Below are 22,770 nucleotides of genomic sequence, written 5' to 3'. Positions count from 1 at the left end.
CCCACGCCGCCCGCTCGCTCCGCCCGCCCACGTGCTAAAACCGCCCGCGCCCGCGCCGCGCCTGCGCACAGCTCCCTCCGGGCCCAGGGGCCGCCGCGGCGCATGCTCCGACCCGGGCTCTCCCCCGCCCGCCGGCCGCGAGGCTAGAGGCGCCGGGCCCAGGGCAGCCGGCGCGCATGCGCGTCTCCGGTACGCGTCCTTCCTCCCCCCGGGACCAGGAGCCCGGGCCTCGGGTGTGAAGCCCGCGGCGCCGGAAGTGGCCGTGCTCCTCCGCCTCGCCTCGCCTCGCCTCGCCTCGGCCCTGGCGGAAACTGACGCCCTGGAAGAGAGGTTCCGGGGTTGGCCGGGGCTGGCGGCGGCGGGATGGAGAGCGGGGCCGAGGACGCGGGGCTGAGCCGCCGCCCGGTGCTGGCCTCCTCCTGGGACGCCGCCTGCGGAGCCCTGGCCCAGAGCCTCCGCCTCACCCGCGCTGACCTCGGCGCCCGGGAGCTGGACTGGGACGAGCTGCTGGCGCCGCCTGCCGCGGGGTGCGTGGGGCCGCCGGGGCCTGGGGCGGCGGCTGCGGGTGGTCGTGCCCCTGGGGAGGCGGGGAGGGCAGGTGGGGGCGGAGGGGGAGGGGGCGGAGGGGGAGGGCAGGTGGGGGCGGAGGGGGAGGGGGCAAGGGGGAGGGTAGGTGGAGGGGGAGGGGGGCGCGGGGAGGGCAGGTGGGGGCGGAGGGGGAGGGGGCGGAGGGGGAGGGGGCGGAGGGGGAGGGCAGGTGGGGGCGGAGGGGGAGGGGGCAAGGGGGAGGGTAGGTGGGGGTGGAGGGGGAGGGGGGAGCGCTGAGGACAGGTGGGGGGGACGGGGAGGGGGCAAGGGGGAGGGCAGGTGGGGGCGGAGGGGGAGGGGGAGACGGGGGTTGGGCAGGCAGGGGGGAGAGGGGGAGCAGGGAGGGCAGGTGGGGGGAGGGGGACCAGGAGACGGGGGAGGGGGAGGGCCGGTGGGGGCCGTGCGGGGGGCGGGGGTGGGGGAGGGCGGGGTCCCTCACGGGGCACACGGGAGGCGCCCGGGGAGCTTGCTGCGTGGAAATGCGGGGGCCCGCGGGGGTCGCGCCCTGGAGTCCGCGGGTGCTGGCGGCGGGGGTGGGGCGGGGCGGGGCCCCAGGGCTCAGTGGAGGAGGTGAGTGAGGACGACCCGCGCGCGGCCTCCCCCTCCCGAGAGCTCCGAGCAGTGCCCACGACTGGCCCCAGTAACGCGTCGGGCGCTCTTCTTTGCAGCCGAGAGCTGGTGGTTTTGAGGACAAGCCCGAGCAGCCCTGACGAAAAGCCCTGCTTCCTTTACCTGAGATGTGACCCTAAAGCAGGTGAAGAAATCGCTTCTGTTGGCGTCTTGAGTTCAGCGAGAAACATGGAAGTGTACGTGGGAGAGGAGTACTGTGGCACCAGCAGGGGCAAGAGTGTGTGCGGTGACCTGGGCGGCAGGTGGGTGACAGGCCACCCGCAGGTGTTGTCCCCAAGCCCTGTGACCTCCCTCAGCTTTGCTGCTACTCACCGACTCCCTGAGCTTGATGCCAGACGCCAGCGGGGAGAAGTTTCTCGCTCCTACGGGTCTTTGAGACAGTCTGGGTCAGCTTTCTCCTGGGTAGAAATGTGCAGACCTGGAGCCGATGGAGGGAGGTGCCTGGGTGGAGGGTCCTACTAGTAAGTGGAGGACTTTGATTAGAATTTAAGTTCTAAAAAAAAAAGAAAAAAGAAAAAAAAAGAATTTAAGTTCTGAGATAAATGTTTTTGGACTGTCTTAACTCAGACGGGTCTGTTTTCCAAAAATTAATCAGTCTGGAAAGTTGAACACGTTTTCTTGTAGGAAGCCCATTAGGAATAGTGCAGAAGTCCCACTGTGCCATACCACTATATTTAACCTGAGATTGTTTTTTATTTTTTATTTTTATTTTTCTTTTTGGGGGAGGAAAGCAGAGGAAGAGAATCTGAAGCAGGCTCCATGCAGGTGTGGTATCCATGGGATTGGATTTCAAGAGCCTGACATCATGACCAGAGCGAAACCAGAAGTCCAACCCTTAACCAAGGGAGCCACCCGGGCACCCCTGAATTTTTTTCTGAATTCTTGAGTCTGTCCAAGTCTTTCTTTAATAGAACTCAGAATATGAACTGTTTCATATACCATGTATATGGTATATGGCGCATTTGGTGGAGGAACGAACTCTTGGTTTTGGCTCAAGTCATGATCTCAGGGTTTGAGATGGAGCCTCACTTCGGCTCTCCTCTCAGCCTGGAGTTGGCTGAAGATTCTCTCTCTCCCTCTTCCTCTGGCCCCACTGTGCAGTCTCACGCTGCCCCCCGCCCCCAATAAGTAAATCTTAAATATGCCCTGTGCTGCATGATTATACGTGTTATCTAACTTAACTTATATAAGTAGTAAGTGACAGATGTAGTTTTTTTACCCAGTGCAATTCAGTTTGAAGCCACAATTCTTTATGCCTCACTAGGAAAACTGAATTCTCAGGATTTATGTATTGTCCTTGAAACCTTCATTTTTTTTTTTTAAGATTCTATTTATTTATTCATGATAGACATAGAGAGAAGCAGGCTCCATGCCGGGAGCCTGATGTGGGACTCGATCCTGGGACTCCAGGATCACGCCCTGGGCCAAAGGCAGGCACTGAACCGCTGAGCCACCCAGGGATCCCAAAACCTTCATTTTTAAATGTAACTATTAAAAGTGATAATGTATGAAAATTTTAAGAACTTCTTTTTTATTTGCAGTGAAGATGAAAAGATTATTTTGTACAAGAAATACCTAACATTGGAGTCCTCCGTACATTCTTGTAAAATAAAGGTAAGTAATCACTCAATTATAACTAATTTGAAAAATGCAGTTATTTTTGTGCTATATAAACTTATCTTCTGATGGTTCAGTAATGCAATACATTCATTCAGTGTGGTCCCTGGTTTTAGTTGAGAAATACTTAGTGAACATGTAAGAAGAAATTTTCTAAAAAATCAACGTTCTTCTTTTAAAATGTGAACATTTATTAGTTATGGCAATGCCAAGCCATATACTATTGTTCATACAGTATTATTGTACTTTTAAACCTTGGGAAACTGAATTTAAAAACATTTTTTATTTTTATGTAAAACTTAGGTGAAAACCATAAGCAATTTTTGACCCAAAACACCCCAAAAAAGAACACAGAGAAGTTTCAGACAAAGGCACCACACAGTTAAAAGACTTTGGACTTTAGCATGAAAAATACTGTTGAAGTGAACTTTAATGCTGTCACCAGAACCTAAGGAAAGAGTCCTGAGCTGGAAATCATAAGCCTTGACTTAGGAGCTTTGTTCCTGACTAGCAGGATAGGCATGGGCAAGTTTCTTCACCCCTTCAAACCTACCTTGTAGGTTATGTTAGGAGGCTGAAGACAGTACATCTTTGGGTTATTTTCATCCCTAAAATATTTTATCTCTGTGCTTGTTATTGCATAGAGAAAGTCGCAGAACTGTTTGTTCCAAGATGTTTTAGGTAGTAAATGCTAGTATCATCTAAAGACAGTTAAATAAAGTGATTGATTCATTACCCAAGTACTGAGTGCCATTCAATCCTATACCCTATACTAAGTATTTAGGAATTAGCAGTAATAAAATAAATTGAAACAAAGCCCTCACTGTGTTGCTGATATTATAGGGGGCAACACAGATAATATGTAGGTTGCTGATATTATAGGGGGCGACACAGATAATATGTAGGTGCTGATATTATAGGGGGCAACAGATAATATGTAGGTTGCTGATATTATAGGGGGCAACACATAATATGTAGATTAAATATGTACTGTTTGGGAATTAAAAAGCAGAAAAGGGATCATAGGGAGGTGGGCATATAGACGTATAAATTTAGTGAAATGTTTACTTAATTGCTGAAGACCGTCATATTTGGTGCCACACTGAGTTTTTAGATCATGGATCTGTATTCACCTGTGTCTTTGTGTGATATATGGGATTATGTGTCAATGAATGTTTTTTGTAACTGTTCTTTGGAAGTATGTGGGAATGCAAAGATTTGTTTCATTTAGGGGGTTCTTATAAAGACATCTGGAGCAAGACTATATGAAAGTTAAAAGCTACAGGTGTGGGGCACCTGGGTGGCTTAATTGGTTAAGCAGCTGACTTTAAGCTCAGGTAGTGATCCCAAGATCCAGGGATTTAGCCGTGCATCGGGGTCCCTACTCAGTGAGGAGTCTGCTTCTGCCTCTCGCTCTGCCTGCCATTCCCTCTGCTTGTGCTCTCTGTCAAGTAAATAAAATCTTTACTAAAAATAAAAAGCTACCGGTGCATATTTTTGAGTCCTTAATCAGTGATCAGTACTAGAAATTTTAACACATAATCCTCAGAACAACCATATGAAACATTGTTATCACTCTCCCTCATTTTGCTCCTTACTCAAGTTTTGGCATTGGCCCAAGGTCACATAGGCTATGCATTGTGGCAGCATCATTGTATGCAGGTCTGGCTGATTCTAAATCCTGTGCCTGTTCTACTTTTCTACTTTGTTGCCCATAGCAGGCAGAAAATGTTTTTGGTTCAGAAACATGGACAAAATGAGGCAGTGTAAAGCGTTGGGAAGACTACTGTGGTCAGACTGGAAGAAAAAGGTTCAAAGCTCGACCTTTATTACTTGGGTGTCCTTTGACAAATTAGAAATCACTCTTGAACTCTTTTTTTTTTTTTTTTTTTTTTTAATTCATGAGAGAGAGAGAGAGAGAGAGAGAGAGAGAGGCAGAGACACAGGCAGAGGGAGAAGCAGGCTTCATGCAGGGAGCCTGACATGGCACTCGATCCCAAGTCTCCAGGATCATACCTTGCGCTGAAGGCGTCACTAAACCGCTGAGCCACCCGGGCTGCCCTTGAACTCATTTTTTTAATCAGTAAATGATCAAGCTTTATTAGATCATCTTGACAGTCCCTTACAGTTCTAACTTCTGAAAGCCTGACTTATATGTCAGTAAACACTTAGCATGGGCTCTAGGCAGCCTTCTTTTGTATTAAATATATTTATACTGCAAGTTGCAGTATGTTAAGGTCTCAGATTGGTACAGTTTATTTTCAATTCCTTAAACGGAGTAAATGTTATTTTATGTTTCCCACCCCCATTTGTTATTTTATGTGTAATCTCTTAGTACTTCTGAGCCTCATGATAAATTGAATTATTTTTCTATGACTGTGCTAGAGAAAACTTAAAAATAAAAACATTTATGGTTAATTTTTTTATTCTCGAATGCTTCACTCTTAAGTGATAACAAGAAATGACTTTATTTTTTTAAGAAATGACTTTAAATGATGGTTGTTTTTAATATTATTTTCTGGAACTCTTTTGTTTTGTAATAGTTGCTCTCCTTTGGTGAAAAGCAGTGTGTGTTCATCAGTAAAGTTGTGGTACAATTGAGGCGGGTTTCAGCAAATTCTTCAACAAGCTCTCCTGCTCTAGGATCAAGGATAGACCTGCAGAGGGTCCAGACTCTCATGGAGGCTATGGGGTCAAAGTTGTCACCTGGCGCTCAGCAATTGATGAATATGGTTCGATTTCAGCAGCAGGTAGGTAAAGTAGGATTCTGTCCAGGTACTGTTAAAAATTTCAAAGTGATGAGTTTTTATAAGGACATGTATTGATTTAGGTTTTTTTCTTTGACCTTTTACTGTTGATTAGATTGTTACCTTTATTTGCTTTTGTAAACTAGCATTTTGTAGAATTTCTGTTCTGTAAAATATCTTACTACAGATCTTCACAATTTTTCTTGAATTTACTTATTCATTCATTCAGCAGGTATTTTTTAAGCACCTTCTTGGTGAATAAGGCACAGTTTTGAGCACTTTAGAGGGTTTTTCTCAAGAAGCTTAGAGATAAAGAGAAAATTAGAAGATGGTTGTGTAAAGGAATATTGGGGAACAATGGAAGAATTTGCCAAGCTTGTGAAACTTCAGCTGTTTTAAAAGAGTTTGGGGTGTTTTTTAAAGTACAAGCCACGGAACACCTGTATCAGAATCTTTCCAGTGTTTACAAAATGCATATGCCAGCCACACTTTCTACCTACTCAATCTTGGAGAGTGGGGTCCAGGAATTAGTACCGTAAATAAGTATGCTAGGTTAATTTTATGCACTCTATGGTTTGAGAATAGCCCTTTCAGTGCAAAGATTCTGTGGAGAAACAGATAAGATTTTAAAAAGGAAGAAATTTTCAAAAGCAAGAAAAGATTTTGGAAATAATCAGAAGAGATGAATGAATTAAATATAACTAGTTCACTGATTTCTATCTTTTAAAGACTTGACTTTGGGTGAAAAAAATGGTGGTAGATTTATTTTGGAGGGGGACATCATGTCTTTATTAAGGCTCGAGTCCTAAAATACTACGTTTTCTTTGCCATGAATTTGAATGAGTGCCAAAATGTATTGAATAAAAAATAAAAGTGTTTTCCCAGCTGTCATCCTGTTCTCCAGAGGTAAGTACTGATAACAGTTTGGTGTGTATCCTTCTAGAGTTTTCTGCATGTAGAAACAAATGGAAACTGTCCCAGCTACCACTCCTGGGTTAATACGAGAGACACTATGTTGTAACTTGCTTACAACCAAGTCTTACATGCCAGGAAATTTGGGGAACACCCCAAATTTTGAGAGGTGGTTTGTTCAATCTCCTCTTAAACGTGCTAATGAAAGACTGTCTTTATTCCTTATTTATGGAGTGTATCCTGATTGTCTAGGGTGGATTATTGTTAAAAAACCAGGAATCTCTAGATTTCCAAGGCATAGCTTCTTGGAAAAGTCCCTGTGAGCATAAAATGGGGATGTTTCATGACCAGAACTACTCTTTCTGTGGAGGTGATTAACCGCACACATTATTTAGAGCCTTCCTCCATTAATCTGGATGGGCCTGTCCTGAAGAGGAAGGAAAGGACTTGGGGTACAAGTCCAAGATCTCTCCCTGCTTCACCTGTATCTTGGGATTGCTTGTTTTCTTGAAAGTTTCATTAAAGGTTAATACTCTGAGTAATGTGGGTCTTATTTGACAATACAAACTTCTGTTTTATCACAGTAAACGTTAAAGTTATTCCTCATTCCTTTGTATTTGACGTTCAGATTTGCTAGCTTTGATTTGGTTTTGCTCTAGTAACTTAGAAATAGCTGAGTGGAATTCTGTATCAAAGTACCTAACATATAGCTGTTGCTTAAAGTTATCTGAATGAAAGGATGTGCCCCATTTTCTGAAACATTAAATTGTTCAGGACTTGTACTCTGTTACTTTTTCCTCTGTAAAATAAAAATGGCTTTATAATTTTGTTTTTTTCTAATTATTAAAGGTAATACATGTTTGAGGTTTCTATAGTAAATAATTACAGGAAATTCATACTTGTATAATTCCTACCATATATGAAGAGATAAGCTTAATTTTTCAGAAATCTCTGTGTGTGTGTATACATACACATGAATGAAGTTAAACACACACACATAGCTCTTTATATATTCATTAAATATATGGGCTCAATTTTTTCTAAATGTTTTTATAATGTATATGTTGCTTAGTAACATTTGCATTTAACAGGATATTATGGGCCTTTTCCTAAGCAATAAATGTATATCTCTGTCATTTTCTGGATATTCTGTGGTATGTAATCAGTCCTAGACTCATGGACATTTAAGTTTTTTAGATTTTTTTTTTTTATTTGGGACATGAGTAGCAGGACATTGAAGAAATTTGAATATCTATTTTTATATACTGGTTCAAATAGCTCTTCAGGGAAAATTCTTTTTTTTTTTTTTTTCAAGATTTTATTTATTAGAGACAGAGAGGGAAAGAGGGAGCACAAGCTAGAGGATAGGCAGAGGGAGAGGGAGAAGCAGACTCCCCACTGAGCAGGAAACCTGAGGTGGCTGGATGCCAGGACCCTGGGATCATGACCTGAGCTCAAGTCAGACACTTACCCAACTGAGCCACCACGTGCCCCAAGGGTAAATTCTTAGCAGTGGAATTATTTTGGCAAAGACTAAGTCCTTTAAATTATTTAATATGTATTTAGCTGTCCACTTTCAAAAGGAATTGATGTGACTTCAGAACAATATATGACAGGACAAATAACAAGAATTGAACAAGTTCACATAAAAAGCAGTAAAACAACCACCAGCACCTGAGGTTTGTTCATTTATTATAGTGGCATGTAAGCTTATCTGTGAATATTTTGATATTTCATACAAAGAAAACAAAATCACCTGAAGACCTCTTATCTGGAAAAAAAAAAAAAGACTAAAAATCAGGGATTTTCTTAAAATCAGAATATTAAGATGTGTCAGGAAAGGAAAATTTGCATAGCAAATACCTTTACATTTGGATTTTTCTATTACATTTTCTGCCTGATGAATGGTCATAATTTTGACATTGACTTTGATGTAAATATCCTTACTGTTAATGCTTACGAGTTTTCTGCTATGCATTTTTTTTGAGGTCCAATAGAGAAATAAATGAATTTTTCCATTATGACTGAAGCTCCTTTCAGCTAAAGGAGAGTTGTCTAAGTCACAATTTTGGAAATATAATTATGTATAATCCATCATGTTCCAGGAGTAATTTTAGGTTCGTTCAAAACTTGGATTCGGTGGAACAAGGTAAGTTGATAATAGAGTAAATTTCCCTATAAAGAGGCACCTGGGTGGCTCAGGCGGTTAAGCGTTCTACTTTTGGTTTTAGCTCAAGTTCTGATCTCAGGGTCGTGGGAATGAGAGCCTCATTGGGCTCCACTCTCAGTGGGGACACACTCTTTCTTTTAATAAGTAAATCTTTTAAAGAGTATGTTTCATTTATTATTTTATTTTTTAAAAAGATTTTACTTATTTATTCATGAGAGACACAGAAAGAGAGGCAGAGACACAAGGCAGAGGGAGTAGAAGGCTCCATGCAGGGAGCCCAATATGGGACTCGATCCTCAGACCCAGGATCACGCCCTGAGTGGAAGGCAGACACCCAACCACTGAGCCACCCAGGCATCCCAAGAGTATGTTTTAAAGAATAATAAAAAACTAAATATCCTCATAAAGAACATTCCTCCAAAGTGCAATTCACTGAAAGAATTTCTGTGGGGATTTGACATGCACACACACTTCTTTGCCTTCATTATTCCCCCTTTCTGCTTCATTTTTTCCTAAAGTATTTATCACCACTTCCATCCACATGACTTTTTCCTTCCTTTCCTTTCCTTTTCTTCTTTAGTCTCTCCCTATTCCCTTAGCATGTAGGCTCCATGAGGTCAGAATTTTAATCTTTGTTCACCACCATATTCTTTTTCCAGTGTTTGAAATAGTGTTTAGCACAGAGTTAATTCCTAGTAAATATTGAATAAATGAATATTGGTTTAGCTCAGTCTAGAAATATTTTTTAGCATATCTAGATACGCTAATATCTAGTTTCTTTAGCTAATCTTAAGTAATACTTTCCAAACTGTCTCTCATAAACAATTATTTATGTGTTTATTTTTAAGTAGGCTCCACACCCATCCTGGAGCCCAACACGGAGCCTAAACTCACAACCCTAAGATTGACACCAAAATCAAGAGTCCGATGTTTAACTGACTGAGCCACCCAAGCGCCCCTCTCACAAACTATTGAACAGCAGAAACTCTGGGATGATATATCCTGATAAGAATCTATAGTACAATTCTGGGGTACCTGACTGGCTCAGTCAGTGGAATGTATGACTCTCAGTTGTGGAGTTGTGGATTTGAGCCCCACACCTGGGCATAGAGATTACTTAAAATCTAAAAAAATATATATATAGTACAATTCTACTGGTTTGATTTTAGGATAGAACCTTATACCTTAACACTTACTTAAGCTAGAGATTGTTTTGCTTTTCTCCTGTGGAAAAAAATTGAAGAGCATAATAGAGAGATGATAGCCTTCCCTTCAAAGTAAACCAGAATTTTCTCAGGAACTAATACTGCATGAAAATTCTTATTATCCTGGAAATTCTAAAAGAAACACAGCCAAAAGGTAGCTCATTTTAGTCATTGAAAATGTCACAAATGTACCAAATATACATATAATTTTAAATGACCTCAGTAACCTCCATGAGAAACTCATAGCAAAAGATATGCCTAAGTAAAAATGAGTAGTTTACCATATGTGGAGGGTTGGTGAATGATATTTAATTCTGAAAATCATCAATTACTGTGACTTAATTGAGAGTATCACATTTTATTACTATAAATTAAGGAGGCCTTTGTAGTGGAGACATTAATGCTAATGCAGTTTTACTAAGCATGTTAATATTTAATATTTCCTTTAGGAAAAACTATATGAAATCATTAAAAGGTGGGCAGCCCGGTGGCTCAGCGGTTTAGCGCCACCTTCAGTTCAGGGTGTGATCCTGGAGACCCGGGATCCAGTCCCACATCATCGGGCTCCCTGCGTGGAGCCTGCTTGTCTCTCTACCCCCGCCCCCCATGAATGAATAAATAAAATCTTAAAAAAAAAAAAAAAAAAGCCTTGACTCTGGAGTTAGGTGGCCTGGGTTCATGTCCCAGTTCTGCCACTTACTAGTTGTGTTACCTTCGCCCGGTTACCTTTAGCCCTTGTTTTACCTTAGCCTTGATCTCCTCAATTTAGGATTGGCGTAGTAATCTAATAGCTTCCTTCCTATGGATGCTTTGAGGACTGGATGAAAGAATGCATCTTGCCTGACTTATAGCAATTACCCCCAGAGTTAGCTGTCATTACTATTAATAGTAATGTGGATTTATTTATCTTGCTTAGAATTGTGTTCCCATTGGAGAGCAGCTTCAGTCGGTTTTGGGAAATCCTGGTTACAAACGTATGATGGACCTGCAGTCGTCATCTGCTTCAGGAACCTTGGACAAGTCACCCTCCACGCCTTTCCCTTTTAGAACTGGATTGACATCCGGATCCCTGGCTGAAGACTTAAAAGCTTATATTGATAAAAGTCTGCAGCCACTTGGTGGAGGAAACATGACAGACCTCAAAGATTATAACGTGGTGCCACAAAACCATTCTCTTCTTGAGAATGACCTCAGAAGTGCAGTTTCTTCTTTCCTACCGAAGAAAGCAAGTGATCACTCAACTCTACCTAACTCTGAGTTGCCGCCTTTTCTCCAGAATCTGTGTAGTCAAGTTAACCATCTCCGTGTGGGACATAACACCAAGTGGCAGGAAAGCATCACTAAGGCCAGTGAAGGCGTTGTTGGTGCTGGGTAAGTATTTATTTTGAGACAAACATGGTTTAGATTAGGTAGGTGTGAGAACCAACTGAAGGGAAACAGCCTTATCTCAGTGCATACTACCTGAAAATTTGTTTCCAGAGATAATTTTAGGAGCTTATACATTTTACCACTAACACACTTCTAAGGAATAACTGTTATGCAGAGTAGAATTGGTTGCTTTGAAAGAGGTACCTAAAAGTGGAGGTTTTGAACACTTCTCAGGGATTTGGGGGAAATAACCATCAGATAGACTTTGGAGCAGAAAATTATTTGTATGAGTGGAGAGGACTTGTGGCCTCATAAACTTCACATTGTTTTAATTTATGTTTGTCCTGTTATTCCGCTGGGTATGTCTGGCATTCATTATAACAGATTTTCTTTGTAGATCATGTTTGGCCTGGGCTAATTTTAAAATAATCAAAAGTATATTAGGATGGTAATTATTTATAGTATACAGCCCTGATCCCCTAATCTTATAATCTCATGTTTTAGCAGCACATGTTTGATTAAGAGATAGTTAGGAATGTAGTATGTTCCCTATCCTTTACATACATGTAATTTGTCAAAATAGTGCATTAGACTGGAATTCAGGACTCAGGTCATACTTTTGGCTTATCTACTTTGTCACAATTTAATTTCCTGTAACTTAGAGTTTTCATCTGAAAATGAGGCAGTTGGAATTAAACAATTTCATACCAACCATCAGAATCTAACATTTGTAGAAGACTCCACCAACAGTACCAGAATACACATTTTTTTTTCAAGTACCAGTGGAAGAGTCACAAATATAGATAATTTTTTGAGTTACAAAGTAAACCTGACCAAGCACTGAAATCACACAAAGTAAATTCTTTGACCTTAAATGAATCCCACTAGAAATCAATAACACAACAACAACAACAAATTTCCAATCTATGGCTCAAAAAGGAAGTCCCAAGAGAAATTTTAAAAATACTAGAAAATGAATGAAAATACAGTAGATCAAACTGAGATGCAGCTACTAAACAAGTGTTGGGTAGGATATTTATAGCACTAATTTTCACATATGAAAAGACGAAAGGTCTCAATAATGCAAAACTACAACTCAGAGAAGATGAAATAATCAGAATAATCCTATATAACCATTAAAGAAATTGGATTTGTAACTTAGAAGCCTAACAAAATAAATCCAAAGTAAGCAGAAAGAATGAAATGACAAAGAGTGGAAATTAACAAACTTGAAAACAGAAATAGTAAAGAAAACCCATGAAGAAATACAGTGAAATTGATAAAACTTTTAGGAAGACTGGCTAGCAAGACAGGCAGAGATGAAAAGAGAAGACATAAATCACCAATATGAGGAATGTAACTGGAGATGTCACTAGACATTGTAAGTCCATTTTAAAAAGGGAATATTGCAAATAACTTTATACTTGTAACTTTAACAATTTGGAAGAAATGAATTAATTCCTCAAAAAACCACACACTACCAAATTCATCAGGTAAAATAAGTAAAATAGTCGTATAATCACTAAAAGTGCTGAATTCATAATTTGCAAGGTAACATAAAAGCAATTTCTAGGCCCAGATGATTCCAATAGAGAATTCTTCCAAACCTTTACAAAACAGTTAAAAACACTTCCCCAGAAAGAAGAGGAGGGAAGATGTCTCAATTCATTTTATGAAGTGAGTAGGCCCTGAGAACAAAATCTGCCCCAAAGAAAATGAGATACATAAAAATATGTAAGTACATGTAAAATACATAAATCTAAAACTAATTACAAAAACCTAAACATTTAAATAAGACATATAGGATCTGTAGACTGAAAACTATACTGATCAAAGAAATCAGAGTAGACCAAAATAAATAGGCATACCATGTTCATGAATTTGAAGATTCAAATTCAGAAACCAGAAACAATGTCAGTTTTCCCCAAATTGATCCGTAGGTTTAATGCAATTCCTCCCAAAATTCAAAAACATCTTCTATAAGGGAAGATAAGATTATTTTAAAACGTAGAATTGGAAAGAAAAAACTGGAATAGCTGAAACAATTTTGAAAAGAGTAAAGTAAGAGAAATCATTACTTCATTTCAAAACCTATTACATAGTTACAGTATTTAAGACCATGATATTGGTAGGGGGACAGACACACAGAGTAACAGAATAGAGATGTAGCAATAGCCCTAAACAAGTATAGCCTACTGATTTTGACCAAGGTGCAATAGCAATTCAGTGGAGAAAGGGTAGACTTTTTTAACACATGGTGTTGTTAGAGCACAGGGATATCCAAAAGGCAAAAGGTGAACCATGTCCTAAACACAACTTATCCAAAAATTAACTCAAAATGGATCATACACTTAAAAGTAAAACATAAAGCTATAAAACTTTTATAATATATAAGAAAACATTTGGGGACCTACAACTAGGAAAAGTGCTCAAATGTTACCAGAATCACAGTAATGGAAATGATAAATTGGATCCTATCAAAATTTAAACTTCCTGTCTGTGAAAGACCCTGTTAAGAGGATTAAAATACAAATTACAAACTGGGAGAAAATATTTGCAAGTTAACATGTTTAAAAAATGACTTCTATTTAATAAATAGCTATCAGAACTCAGAGAAAAAAAGATGGGCAACAGATATTTTACTAGAAATAAGGGTATACAAATAAATGAAAGATCATTGTTGACTGCATGACTACTAGGGAAATGCATTTTAAAACCATAGCAGGATACCACTGCACAGTAAGTCTAAGGCTAAAATTTCAAAAAATGGTGGCAGTACAGAATGCTGATGAGGATGTGGAGAAACTGGATCTCTTCTACATTGCTGGTGGGGGCGTAGAATGCTATAGCCAGTGTAACCAACACTTTGGCAGTTTCTTGAAAACTAAACATAACAGTTAATGTGTGATCCAGCAATCTTACTCTTGAGCCTTTGTCCCAGAAAAATGAAAACTTCTGTCCACACAAGGAACTGCCCAGTTCTTCATGCAAAGCCTTGTTTCTATGTAATAGCCCCAAACTGGAAACAATCAAAATGTCTTAAAATACCTGAAGACTTAAAACAAACTGTGGTATGTCCATATCATGGGATGCTAATCAATAAAAAGGAATGAACCATTGACCCACACAATAGCAACTTGGGAGGACATTGTGCTGAATGACCAAAGAGAATCTCAGGTGGTCACATACTATATGATTGCCTTTGCACAATATTCCCAACTAAAGTGGTAGAGATGGAGACCATTGGTGGTTGCCAGGTGTTAGGGGTGGAGAGCGTTAGGGGAGTGGCTGTGACAGTTGGGGTGGCAGGAGGGAGATGCTTGTAGGAAAGGAGGAGTTGTGCATCTCAGCTGTGGTGATGTTCACGTGACTGTGTGTACATGGGAGAGGGTAGCATACACACACTGCCAGTTTTCTGGTTTTGTGTTCTACCAGAGTTAGGTGAGGTGGGACCATTGGGTGAGGGTACTGGGAACTCTAGCATCTTTACAACTTCCTGTGACTCTGTAGTTACTTGGAAAACAGTTAAAAAAACCCTTACATATACTGGAATGAGGCTGTCAAACTTTTTGGTCTTTACACTGAAAAATAATTGAAGCCTCTAAAGAACCTTTATTTATGCAGATTATATAAAAGGATTCATTTGTTGAAAAATAACAAGCCCGTTATATAGGAACATAACAGTTTTTATGAAAAATATCTTTTCTAGAAGAAGCTTAGGGAGAATGGTATCCTGTGAAATCTATAGACTCGATACTAGCTTCTGGTTGCATTCTCATCTATATTGCCCTCTGCCCCCCTGCGTGTAGCATCAGTAGCTAGGAAGACACAGAAGTGGAGAGAACAAACGGGGTTAATCTCTGAAGAAAAGATTTATACCCTAAGTTTACTACCTTTGGAAAGTCTAAGAAACAGAAGCATACACAACCAAAACTTGTGTTAGTCACCTGAGCAGTGACATTGCACCTTGGGTAGCCTCTGGAAAATGTCCCTGTATGTTCTTTAGAATCCCAAGGATGAGAGTTCAGATAACATCTTAGTAGTAGCGTGAGCACATTTGCCACTTCATGGAAGCTGAAAAAGTCATGGCGACCCCAGGGTTGTGTGGACCATACTCAGTCACTGCCCTAGTGTTCATTGGTTGTGAACTTGAGAAACTGAGTGCTCTTTACTTTTTTTTTTTTTTTCAGATTTTATTTATATATGTGCATATATATGTATGAATGAATGAGAGGGAGCATGAGCTGAGGGAGGGCAGAAGGAGAAGCAGACCCCTCCCCCCCCAGCAGAAACCCTGAGATCATGACTGAGCCAAAGTCAGACACTTACCTGACTGAACCACCCAGATGCCCCATTCTACTATTTTTATTTCTACTTGCCCATTCCAGTTATATTCAGTTTTAAACGTTTTCATATTAGGTTAGAAAAGAATCATCCAGTTATTAAATGAGGTGGTACAAGTGACAAAAGACAAAACTAGTAATTGTAGAGTTGTTGGGGGAGGTTCTTGGAAGACCTACATGGAGACCTTTAACAACTGGGCGAGATCAGTTCTGAATTGGGGCTCAAAATCCAAAGACCTTTAGTAAAGACTTGTTCTTTGAGGGTAGACATTCTGTCTTCATCGTTACAGTCTCATTTCAGTTGTATGCTGAGATGTTGAAAGAAAGGTACAGAATGCTTTGTGCGTTCAGGTCATGGTTGCCTGTTGCAGATGTATTTTGGCAGCTGGAAATAGGTCATGCGGGGACGGCACAGTTGCCCAGACTGATTTCCGCACTGTACGCTGGCTGCTGGTGTTAGCATAGTTGGGTTGTTTGTGTTATGAGATCAGAGATAACTGTCGTACTGGCCTTTGAAAATGTATTTTTAGAACGGAAGAGCAACCTGTGTGTTCCTACTTAGAAAAGATTCTCACTAAAAACTTGGAACTGATGGAAAAGAGACTCGTGGACTACGTCGACCAGCGACTGTGTAAACTCCAAGAGCACATGGACGCCAAGATTGCTCAGTTAATGGACCTGCTGCAGAGCCCCTACTCCCCACCCCCGGGGACCGCCCTCAGACCCTGTGACTCTGGAGAAAGACTTTCAAATGGAGAAAGATAAGTGCTCAACCTGTACGGTGCGCTACAGATATTTATTACGTATTTATTGCAAAGCCTAAACCCCCAAGGTTCAAAGCAAGTATTTCATGTCATTTGAGGATCATCCTCTCCCTTCCATCAAGTGACCTCCGTGTTCATTTGAACTCTACTTGTTACTGTAAATCCAGTACTGTGCACTAGGATTAACGGGATACGGTCACCTACTATTTTTGTTTGCAATACTGTTTACTCTTACAGAAATTTTTGTGTATTTCTGGGTTAAGTGTTTGAAAATGTTAAAGATTTTTAATGCAATTCCTAAGTGTGTGTTATAGAATGTGTTTGATAGAAGTACATTTTTTATTTATAAAGAGGTTTATTTTATAGTCTTAGGAGTATGAAAAATAATACGTAGAGTATGGATAATTTTTCTTTTTGTAATTGATTTTTAATGAAGCATTGGATACCTGAGGCTTAAAAACCTTTCACAGAGATCACTAATTTACCTTTTGTATCATTTAATCTCAGATAATGAATAATATGCAATGTTTGAGGTGTGTGTGGACACCAGGGCCACTATTAGTGTCAGTACAGGGTAGCAGTCAGTTGGATAGTAAAAATCAAAACTGACCTATTCCTCGTTGGGATTAGTACTTTAGATTTAGTATTTGATGTAAAATGGGAGAATTCAGCTTTTATCTCAGTAAACACAAGTTTAAGGAACACTCCTTTTCTGAGCTGCTACAGGTTCTTTCCAGAGCCCTTCTCTGTTAGGTTTCAAGTGTGAAGTGCTGCGGTTGTGCACGGATTGATGAGGGCTGGAAATCAAGATTGCACTTCTCTCCAGCAGGTGTAATTTCCCGAAATTAGAACTATTGTGTGTATGTCGAAGAGTAATCTATTTGCACTTAATAAACGTATCCACTTTGGAAACCACTTGTCTTAAGTAAATAGAAATGCTTTATTTTCAATGAATCTTAAAATGTTTTATTTTTTATGAAACTAGGGCATTTCACACCCATTTAATGTTTTGATGAGTTTTTATTCTTTTTTTTTTTTTAATTTTTATTTATTTATGATAGTCACACAGAGAGAGAGGGGGGGGGCAGAGACACAGGCAGAGGGAGAAGCAGGCTCCATGCACCGGGAGCCCGATGTGGGACTCGATCCCGGGTCCCCAGGATCGCGCCCTGGGCCAAAGGCAGGCGCTAAACCGCTGCGCCACCCAGGGATCCCGAGTTTTTATTCTTTAAGGGCTAATTTAGATACTCTGTCCATGTTTAGGAAGCACAGTGCTAATGTTGGGTCACACCCTGCCCGGAACAGCCTGTCACCACAGTCACTCAATAATTTGCATACTACTTTTTCTAGTCTTTTCTAATTCGTGAGACATTCACAGCATATATAGCTGTAGGATCGTACTTCCTTTGTCATTCGGGAGAAATGTCTCACTAGGAAGAGTGCACAACCGCTCACATTAGCATCACAATTTACAAGTAGTAAAACATCTGTTCTCATTGAAGCCTCTTAAACAGTGACCGCTCCCATGGAAGCCTCTCAAACAGTGACCGCTCCCATCACCAGCACCCTTGTCAACGACACAGATCCCCCATCTCTTCCCTTTCAAGAAGAAGCAGGGTTCAGGGAACTGAACTGCATTATCAACGATTCAGTAAAGTCCAGGGGCAGGTGGGCCTGGATTCAGAATTCCTTTCCTTCGACTTCCACCTCCTGTTCCTCATGCCCATGTGGAAATTTCCATGTGGAAATTGTGGGCAGGGGATCTTATTTAGAACTCATTCCCCTTGATATTTGAAACCCGAGGTTGTTGAAAGGTGAAGCAGCCCTTCCTCCTTGGCCCCCTCTCCAGGTAAAGCAAATTTAGCCTCTTCCCAGATGCCACTTCCCTTTCCTCACATCCCCGCATCCTCATTCACGGTCCCAGGCCCCGCGTGGGACAGGGCACACCAGGGTGCTGTCTTCTGCCCCTTCTGATGGTCTCTCCAGACGCCCTCAGAATTCCGACCCAGGGCCAAGATGCCTGAGAGGGAACCACGCGGCGGACAAACCCGGATCCTCCTTCCCCCTAGTCCCCTACCTGCTGTGTAACTTTGGGCCAGAGGCTTACTATTCCCTTTCCTCTCTCTTCTGCAACTGGGGTGTCCCAGCTTTTGTCCCGGGTGAGGTTTATAATGTCCTGACCAGGAAGCCCCTAGCACAGGCCTGGCACACAGAGAGCATCTAAGAACTATGAGATGCTCGTCTCCCCTCCCTCGCTCTTGCCCCCTGCCGTCCTCTTTCTCTATGTGCCAAGAACAATGTACATGATTCTTAGGAGCCCGAGAATTCTAGGAAGTAGGGAATTTGTTTCCTTTAGGTCCCATCAGAAGTCCCTTCCGACTCCCGTGGTGTGGGGCCACACACTCCAGTGTGTCACCCTGGCCAGCAGCGGCATCAGGAACCGCCCCCGGGAGGTTGTCCCCTGTGCACACACATTCTCAGGCCCCAGCTGCCCCATCTGGATCGGGACCTGGGCCCAGGGCCGGGCAATTGTGCTATTGCAAAACCTTCCAGGTCCAGGTGCTTCTGATACTCTGCAGCTTAGAACCACTGGGATGGGTAAGACTTTGGGCTCTGGAGCCAGGTGGCTTAGATTCTGGTCCTCTCTCACCCATATATTAGTCTGTGACTTGGGCACATTAAGTGACTTCTCTGGGATTTCCCACCCACTGACTGGGATTAGAGGGTTGCTGAGAGCATTAAGTGGGGAAGTTCTCCTGAAGCCTCGAGGGACTCTCTCGTAGTGCAGTGCCCCGTTCTCAGCTTGTCCTCATGCTGCCATAACCTGGGCACTTAGAGAAGACAGTTGTGTCTATTTCAAAATAAAAAATTTAAAATAAAAATCACTGAAGCCAGGTCCCTTCTCCTAGAATTGTGAGCTAATTGTATGGGGTGCAGCCTGGGAATCTGGGTTTTAGGAAGCTCCCTAAAGGGTTAGCAGAGAGTTTTATACTTCTCAGAAGTGTTCCCTATCTGGCTTCAGCACTTTCTGGAGACCTTCAGGGAAATGTGTCAGGTTGACCACGCAAGGGCCAAACTTCTCTTGTGAGAAGAGAGCAGCTGTGTGCCTGATTGATTATCAGCAATCCCTCCAGTGAGTGTTGGCTCTCCCCAGTCCATTCCAGGAACGTCTACACAAAGTTCCCAGCTAAAGCTCTTCATGGGGGATCTCCGAGGCCCAGCCCACGGTGGGCACCGAGTCATCCTTCACGGCACCAACCGGGAGCTGAGCCTTCGCCCTGTTGTTTGTTCAGATCTCAAAGCAGGTGGCGCTACTGTTATCTTACACCTTTGCTGCTCTTGTCCCCATATGAAAGCCTTTGGATTCTGAAGGCAGGTAGTGTGGTCCCTGGACAAACTGGGTCCAGCTGGGTTGCTCAGATGCCTGCCAGGGTGCTGAGGCTGAGGAGGGGGGTGGCACAGGATGGGAGGAAGAAGAAATGCAAGTCCAGATTCAGTGGCCAGGGATTTCAAACCATTATGTCCAGAAAGCCTGGAGCCGGTGAATCAAAGTCCCTTGAGCACGACATTTTGCAGACGATGGGAATCCCAGTGTCCACAGTGAGACCGGGAAGATCAAGTGTGTGAGTGTGTGGCATGGCCCTCTTCTTTCTCCTCCCTCCTTCCTTCCTCCTTTCCTTCATTTCTTTTTTTCCTCTCAACTAAAAGAGGTTTCATAAATGTTTTAGGGCCTGAGAATACTTGAACAGGGGAGGCACAGTTCTGCCTTCATGGAACTCTGCCTTTGGCTCAGGGCGTGATCCTGGAGACCTGGGATTGAGTCCCACGTCGGGCTCCCTGCATGAAACCTGCTTCTCCCTCTGCCTGTGTCTCTGCTTCTCTCTCTCTCAGTGTCTCTCATGAAAAAATAAATCTTAAGAAAAAAAGTCAATACATGTTACATGATACAGGAACAAGAAAAGAAAGCAAAGGTATTTGCTTAATAATATGCGTATTAGGTATATGTATACACGTGTGTACAGATGCACCAGCATGTTCATAACAATAAGGAGGAAATAATACTCATGATAGTCCTTGTTTCTGTAATTGGTCACGTGGCAGTAAGTGCGGTTTAGAACTACCTTCTACTACTCATTCTGTATTCCCTTTGCTTTCATCAAAAACCTCAGCTGGTCATGATTCTTCACCTAGCATGATGACACAAGCCTCATTCCCGAAGGGTCTAGGCCATGAGTAATCCTGCCCGGATTGGGTCCTTGTTGTCCATTGACCTTCATCCCAGAGCATGGTATTCTGAAGGGATACCCTAAGGGATCTGCTTTCAGACAACCTCCTCCCCTCCACTGTGTAGTTTAGTTTCTCCTCTGGAAGTCTGGATCAGTCACCCCCGTCACCACTGTAACTCTCCTCCTTGGTCTGTCAACTCCACGGCATAAGGAGCCCAAAGTGGCTGGTGGCAGTCCTCACTTCCAGTTCAGTGGAAGCATTACTGTGTCTCCTAGTAGAAGCATGCCTCCCTTGGAACTAAGACCTCTAGCTAGGCCAGCAGAGCAGAAAGGTGTGGGAATAAGAAACTAAAACTTCACTAGGAGTAATGGTGCTGGAGGCAGTGGTGAGTGGCGCCAGTCCCATTTCCACCCCTTGATTCCTGGAACTATGAATCCTGGCCGAAAGAGGAATAGTACCGTATCCTGCACACAGATTCAGAGCCTACACAAGCCTTCTGGAGAACCTTGCCCCAGACCTGCAAGGTATTGCCACCCAGCTGATGCTGTAATCGAGTCTTGGAGAGGCCATTGCACCGTTCTGTGAAGCCAGCTGCTTCAGGATGGAAGAGAAAACCCCTCCTCTAAGCTGCAGGGTGTGGCCTACATGAGCGCTGTCACTGGGAAGGAGCCAGGCTGTGGGCACACTTCCTTTAGACCTGACTGCCTCATCTCCTGGGCCCCCACAAGGCCCAAGGTGACTTGACCTGTTTGATAAATCCTGGGGAGTGTGGTGCTTTGTGGGCTTTCTCTTTTCAGGGTGTTTATGAGCACCTGAGAGCAGGAACCATGTCTTCTGTCTGGAATAAGTGCCTAAGAAAAGCCTGGAACCCATTAGGTGTCATGAGCAATGACCCCAAAATGAGCTTTGTCAATCTGGTAATAGCTTTGCTGACCCAAACCTTTAAATTCAAATACAGCAGTAAACTCAAAACACAGAAATAAACTGTGTTAAACTATTTTGATTACTATTTCTTTTAAGATTTTATTTATTCATGAGAGACAGAGAGAGAGAGAGGCAGAGACACAGGCAGAGGGAGAAGCAGGCTCCATGCAGGGAGCCCGATGTGGGACTTGATCCCGGGTCTCCAGGATCAGGCCCGGGCTGAAGGCAGGCACTAAAACACTGAGCCACCCGGGCTGCGCTCAATTACTATTTTTTTTTAAAGATTTTGTTTGAGAGATAGAGCACACAAAAGCAGGGGGATGGACAGATGGAGAAGGAGAAGCAGGCTCCCCCCTAAGCAGGGAGCCTGATGCAGGGCTCAACCCAGGACCCTAAGATCATGACCTGAGCCAAAGGCAGCCGTCCAACGAACTGAGCCAGCCAGGAGCCACTCTTTTGATTACTATTAAGAGTACTTAACATTGCTTATTTAATCACCCACATTCAGCTCTTGAGCTCACTACCATCCAGTGTGTTCAGGAAGTATCTTTTGAGTTCCAATGGAGATAGAGTGGCTCGAGCTGCTTTTTGACAGAAGCGGAAACTAAGCCCAGAGAGCAGAAGTGACGTCCACGCTCCACTGCAAGTCAGGGCCGATCGTGACCCACTGCCTGGCTCGGTGACCTTCCACACCTTCCCTGCCACCCAAGTCCAGTCCTCTCCACCACCTGACCTTTCTGAGTCTTCAGAAGTGTTCTCGTTTCCCATCCCTGTCCCTCTGATTCTGTGACCTAGAATGCTCTGGCTCTGAGCTGCAGCATCTGCCAAGAAATTCAGCTGTGGGCAACTTACAGAGAGGAAGGGTTTTCTGTGTTGCATTTTATGTCCTAAACAGTACCTTACTGGCAATCCACACTGCACGATGGCTAGGAGTGCTGGGGGTGATGAAGTCGAGGTGTAACAGGAATGGGGAGGGGCCCGTGTTCAGAATCCGGGAGTTGAACTTTGTGATGTGATCCCAGTTACAGGAGCTTGGTCTTCCCTGTGGCAAAGTCTTAGTAATTCACACCCACCAGGACTTTGATCCACATCACCTATTTTGCCAGGTGTCATCCCCTGCAGCTAACCCCTGGGGCAGGTGGCTGCAAATACCCCAATACTTGTGGATTGCATCACTGGCATCACTGCTGGCAGAAAGCAGCCTGGATCCCAGGCTACCGGGCGTAAGCCTGTGAGCTCCCCGCATCTGACCCAAGGTCCATCCCTGTCCTCTCC

General features: G+C 43.0%; 1 protein-coding gene across 1 annotated transcript; it reads left to right on the top strand.

The window, feature by feature from the left end:
• Positions 1–218: 218 nt before the first annotated feature.
• Positions 219–17,259, top strand: LOC140620747 (ATPase PAAT-like). The gene is made up of 6 exons (XM_072805011.1): positions 219–527; positions 1,257–1,460; positions 2,760–2,832; positions 5,379–5,585; positions 10,786–11,240; positions 16,111–17,259. Exons 1-6 carry the CDS (start codon positions 364–366, stop codon positions 16,343–16,345), a joined length of 1,338 nt encoding a protein of 445 aa, XP_072661112.1. The 5' UTR covers positions 219–363; the 3' UTR covers positions 16,346–17,259.
• The last annotated feature ends 5,511 nt before the right edge of the window (positions 17,260–22,770 follow it).

Source organism: Canis lupus, chromosome 29 (assembly GCF_048164855.1).
Source record: "Canis lupus baileyi chromosome 29, mCanLup2.hap1, whole genome shotgun sequence".
NCBI classification, from domain to species: Eukaryota; Metazoa; Chordata; class Mammalia; order Carnivora; family Canidae; genus Canis; species Canis lupus.
Note: the sequence above shows the minus strand (reverse complement) of the source record. Positions and strands in the feature narration are given on the sequence as shown.

Bases quoted from the DNA above. Each gene is read 5' to 3' on its own strand.
- LOC140620747 (XM_072805011.1), top strand. From the start codon at position 364: ATGGAGAGCGGGGCCGAGGACGCGGGGCTGAGCCGCCGCCCGGTGCTG. The intron at 1,461-2,759 runs GTGGGTGACAGG...TTTTATTTGCAG, and splicing joins TGCGGTGACCTGGGCGGCAG to TGAAGATGAAAAGATTATTT. The intron at 2,833-5,378 runs GTAAGTAATCAC...GTTTTGTAATAG, and splicing joins TACATTCTTGTAAAATAAAG to TTGCTCTCCTTTGGTGAAAA.